The sequence below is a fragment of the Doryrhamphus excisus genome, linkage group LG3 (assembly GCF_037039965.1).
Source record: "Doryrhamphus excisus strain RoL-2023G ecotype Guam linkage group LG3, RoL_Dexc_Guam_v1.1, whole genome shotgun sequence".
Taxonomy (NCBI): domain Eukaryota; kingdom Metazoa; phylum Chordata; class Actinopteri; order Syngnathiformes; family Syngnathidae; genus Doryrhamphus; species Doryrhamphus excisus.
Genome location: NC_136359.1, coordinates 15041971 through 15047304, shown reverse-complemented (window position 1 = coordinate 15047304; position 5334 = coordinate 15041971). Strand labels below are relative to the sequence as shown.

At 37.1% G+C, this 5334-nt stretch overlaps 1 protein-coding gene across 1 annotated transcript; it reads left to right on the top strand.

Annotated features, from left to right (window-relative positions):
• The first annotated feature begins 2959 nt into the window (after positions 1–2959).
• Positions 2960–4252, top strand: cox7c (cytochrome c oxidase subunit 7C). The gene is made up of 3 exons (XM_078789306.1): positions 2960–3127; positions 3869–3998; positions 4154–4252. The coding sequence occupies exons 1-2, from the start codon at positions 3053–3055 to the stop codon at positions 3983–3985; spliced, it is 192 nt and encodes a 63-aa protein (XP_078645432.1). The 5' UTR covers positions 2960–3052; the 3' UTR covers positions 3986–3998; positions 4154–4252.
• The last annotated feature ends 1082 nt before the right edge of the window (positions 4253–5334 follow it).

The window sequence follows — 5334 nt, the reverse complement described above, 5'->3', positions numbered from 1 at the left end:
CCCATGTGGCCATTGACAAATTAAATAGTGTTCTAAATGTCAATGTAAGCACTGGCTTATAATAAATCATAGCCAAGTACTGTAAAGTCCATTTGAAGCACACTGAGACTCATTTTATGCATTCCATATATTTCAGCTGTGGAAATAAAAGCAGAAACATGACATTGCCTAGGAAATGTACTTTGGACCACTTTTGTCTGTCACTCTCACAATCCTATTGAACTCCAGTCCGCCCTTTTCCGCCTGAGAACCATTTTGGAGCTGCTTATTCTGATCACATGCTGAAGGTCACAGCTAGATGAAGCCATCAGGACCGCATTGTCAGCACATAACAGAGATGAGATCCTTAGGCCACCATCAGACACCATGACTATGCTGTTTATAACTACAGTATAATTAAGACAACAGATGCTAAAGGGCAGCTTTGGCACAGTCCAACATCCACGATCAACAAGTTCAACTTGACAATGCAAGTCAAGCCTCTGCTCTGAACACACAAATGTGTTTTCAGTCTCCACAAAGCATAAAAACCAGATTGAACCAGACCCAATTAATGCATTGTAAATAGGGCTGTCAATCGATTTAAATATTTGATCATGATTAATCACATTTTGTCCATAGTTAACTCTGGATTAATCACACATAGAAATCAATTTTTATATATAATTAGTCGAGGAAATCCCTTTGTGGTAAAAGAGTGGATGTGCAACTACAACGATAATTACATCAAATTTTATTTCAAGGGATATCAATTTCAATGCACCTATCATTGTTATAAAAGAGTTAATCAAAATTGCAAATTCAATGTAACTTACTTTATCTTTTAAAATGCGTTAAAATACATAAACATTAATGATTATGTTACAGTAAATATTATTTTATTACAATACTGTAACTCGTAATTAGCAATCAGCTTTTGAATGTTTAATGTGAGCTGCGATTTGTCCTACTTTTTGACGGTCATTGAACACACCATCTACAATCCTCCGATGCACAGAGGGATGTATGGATGTAATTGGATGTATTTTCCTCCTTTTTCTTTTGTGGGAATGCATAAAAGTAAGATTTGATGACTTTGAGTGCTAATGTGCATGATTGTGGTACACAACCTCTCTGAAAAACAAAGACCACCAAGCAGGTTGGTAGCTCTGTATTCATTTAGTGCTTTTCATTTGATGTTGTTCCTGCCGTAGTTTATACAATTCATTTGTATTGTAATGCAATTGTACTTCATCCTGGAACCAGACCTATAGGGGGGATTCTGGTATAGTGCAGACATGTGGACAAGAAGCAATGAGTGTAAACAGGAAAAGTATTTATGACACAAAAAAATAAAAGAACCTATGTTTATTTATTTATTGTAAATTACTTTTTTCTGCTGTCAGCGGTCCTTGACTGTTTACATGATATGAGGTGCATTTTAAGAATGTCATTATAAAAAGTTGATGGGTGTCTGCTACAGTTCTATTAAAATACTTTTTTACACTTGCTTGCTTTTTTTTTCTATAATGGATACCTTTTGAATGAGTTCATGTGCTGTGTTTTACTCCAATGCTCGTAACAAGAAGAAAGGACATGACTTTGTGCTGTGCAATATTTAAATGGAAAGGGGGTGGGGGTTTAAATGAAATGACTGATGTATATCAGTGTATTAACTTTTGGCCAGTGTGCTTTATTCTGACAGCACACCTGTTCTATTTAATATGCTTCACATGAGCCTGGATATGAACTAAATGAATGAGGTAATGAAAGACAGGCTGGCTCTATACAGGGAGGAGAGACAAAGAAGCATGGCTTAATAAACACCTCTCAATTGACAGAAATAAGCACTGATTAGTAAGCAGCGATTAGCCTGTTTTGCTGATAAGCTGATCTTACAATTACAACGCTGCAATGAAATAATATGAATATGAATAAATATGATCTGACATGTCAATACCAAAACTGGAAGAAATTCATCCTCAAAACTGGTGGTTTTAGAAGTGCAATGTTGTGTTTTCACACATTGAAAAAAGTTGTCCATTTTCTTCACACCATCCCATGTGTAAAATATTCATAGTTTTAATAACATGAAGGTTGTTACCAGAAAACAGTTAAAAGAAACACACTATATGCCTAGATTTCACACCATTGAAATTTGTTCATTTAATTCCTAATGTTTATTGTCTTTTTTTGCTAATCCTTGTAAGTGAACAAAAAAATGAATGAACAAAATCATAAAGAAATATAAAGAAATATACTATCAATATTTAAAATTCCAAATGAAAGGGATTTATCACTATAGATGTGGGAGAACAAAGAAAACCTATTGCCGTTAATTGATTATATTTCTTTTCTGCCGCATTTAAAGAAACAAATGAAAGTAAAAAAGAAAAATATAGATAAACCACAATGAATAAAACAGATTCATACATCCATTTTCTATGACACTTACATGCTCACCAGGGTCATCTGTGTGCTGGAGCCTATCCCAACTGTAATCAAAATGGCCACATATAGACAACCATTCACAACTATGGACACCAATGAATTAACCTAACATGCATGTTTTTGGAATGTGGGAGGAAACCGGAGTATCCGGAGAAAACTGTGTGACTGTGTGGCTTGCATGCTAACCACTCCTACACCGTGCGGCCCAGGTTCATGCATTACCACTTGTGTATCAAGATTGTGCACTCAAGAGTATAAACATAAATGCAAATGTGCTGGTTTTAAATGTGTTAAGGGAATGCAGTGTATCATTTGCAAGCATGTATATCTATATAGAGAGTAACAAATGCTCACATACAGTGTATACTGCAATTTACATTTACCTCACAAATATATGACTCACCTTTTTAAACACAAGTGCAGAACACACGTAACCTTGCACACACGTTTATTTATTTATTTAATGTTGTACAGGAGACGCTAATGTGAGCAGCCAAAAATGAACTACATTTCCCATGACCACCAGGTTTTCCCAGCATTACTTGCGTCAGACCAAATATACGCTCTCACAGAAACAGGAAGGTCGCAGGTAGCAACGTAGCACCGAAGCCAAGGCGGAATCATGCTGGGACAAGCTGTAAGGCGATTCGCGACGTCTGCTGTTCGTTCTTCACATTATGCTGAAGGACCAGGAAATGTAAGACAATTGATGCAAAGCCAAATTATATTGTTAAATGAGGTAAATAGAAATTGCGGCCTGGTGTTATGTACGGAGCCTGCTAAGGTACTATGGAGGTCATGGCGTACACGTTATGCTTGTAATGTTTCTTAAGCCAAGTAAAACGGTGCGAGTAGCTGCTATTTTGTTTTTACGTTAACAGAATAATATTCGAATATATATGGAAGAATGAAAAAAGAAGCGAATTTTGACAGGCGGCGTCTTGTTAGCATAAGCTTTCTTGCTAAGCTAACTAGTTAACGCTAGCACTAAATAAAACAGGTATTCGTAATACAACCACAAAATGAACGCCATGTTAACTAAGTAGGGGCGTGCGTATGGATATTTTTGGTTTTGTACATTAAGGTGTTACCGACTGGTACAGTAAGCAAGGAGAGAATTGGCCAGTTCGGATGTCTGTTCTCCCTGGCGTGTGCTTTAGAGGACATATACAAGACATACAGCTCCTTCGGTTAGCTGTGGTTAGCACTAGGTTAGGTTAGTTTAGCACTCACAGCATGATTGAGAAGCCATGGTCGTTTAAGCTTTTTATGTGTTATCACATTTTGCACTTAGCAGCGTCTCTTGAGACACTTTATGCTCTGTACTTTAAATTATTACAATTTTGAAATATAAATGCAATGTGTGTAAAATTACTTGCATTTGTGTCACATGTCTTGACATTACTTGGCTGACTTGGTAAACCATTGTGCTTTTAAGAACCTTCCATTTTCCGTGGACAACAAGTGGCGTCTGTTGGGCATGATGGTGGTGTTCTTCGGCAGTGGCTTTGCATTCCCCTTCATTGTTGTCAGACATCAGCTCCTGAAGAAGTAAAAGATCCTCTGAGGTGACGTGAATTTCCATATTGATTTAGTATATTATTTATTTATTTAGTATATTTGTTATGAGTCAAGTCTAGTTAAGTAATGAACATCATTTGTAGTTTTGGTGATTTTTATTTTAATGTGCAGGTCATCCCATGGTCGTTCTCTTTTTTTGCAGGTTATCGGCAGGAGCATACTTATGTCAGACTTCTACATGTAGAGAACAATGAGAATCTCATAACTGGCTTTGTAAATAAAAGTACCTCAAATATGACAATGCATATTATTTTATTTTTATATGCACAACACTGGTTAAATATTATAATAAGTATGCACTTTGTACACATTATGAAAATGAATCATTTTGGGTTTCTCTCACCTGATTTGTATTGTGATGTCACCAAGCTCGGAAATGGTCAGATCCCTGTCTCCACAAAACCCAACAAGCTCATCTAATGTCGGATACACTTCTCATAGTCTCACACAAACTCGGCGTTATTAGTAGTGCATTTCATGCGGCACATCCCGTGGCTGTGGGTAGTTCTGTGAGTTTTACATTCCCGCTACGATTATTTTAAGTCTGCAATTGACGTGTTGTGATCAGAAGTTGCTATATTTATTATCATTCCACTATATGTGTACTGTGTATGTGTGGAAGTGATCTGTAATTATTTTTTTTATGATCTGTGAAGTTGGTGATTAATGCAAACATTCAATGGAGGCGAACAGGGAAGTAATCTGTCAGCCTTGTTCACGGTTCTTTTTCTATAATTTCATCTCTAAAAGCGGGCCATTGGGAACCACTGTCTTAATGTATTCCTAGTTAAACGCAAGCCATTCCTTATGGATCTGCAAAGGGGAATTACAGTATACCGTCATTTGCCCTTTTGTCCACAAGAAGTGAATACCTTATGCAAGTGGTTATCCTTTGACCTGAAATCTGCATTGCAGAACTATTGTATAACTTAAGACATCAACATTACTTTCAAACCTTATAAATTAAACGCAGTGCAATGTAGTCATGCTTTCCTTGCCTCGTGATGGGTAGGATATGCCTTCCGTCAGTTGAACTCAGAGTACCTTATTTCCATTCAATTAACCCTGTGCTTGTGGCAATAATTATCCAAGGACAAAAGTATGAAAAGCTAGGCGTTAATGTGAAAATGAAGTTCTGCATGCACTGATTGAGTTGGCCCGATTACACAAGAGGTGGCAGATAAGATGTAAGTATGTGAAACAACCTGGCAGAACCAATACACACTCTAGTGCCTCTTGAATGTGTAATGATGTTATATTGCGTGTGCCTTTGGGTCTGCTGGACGGTTGCGCATCCAGGTCGCACTGCTCTTGCTCAGTGCT

Excerpts from the sequence above, each read along its gene's own strand:
- cox7c (XM_078789306.1), top strand. The coding sequence starts at position 3,053 with ATGCTGGGACAAGCTGTAAGGCGATTCGCGACGTCTGCTGTTCGTTCT. Across the intron at positions 3,128-3,868 it reads ATGCTGAAGGACCAGGAAAT|AACCTTCCATTTTCCGTGGA; the intron begins GTAAGACAATTG and ends TGTGCTTTTAAG.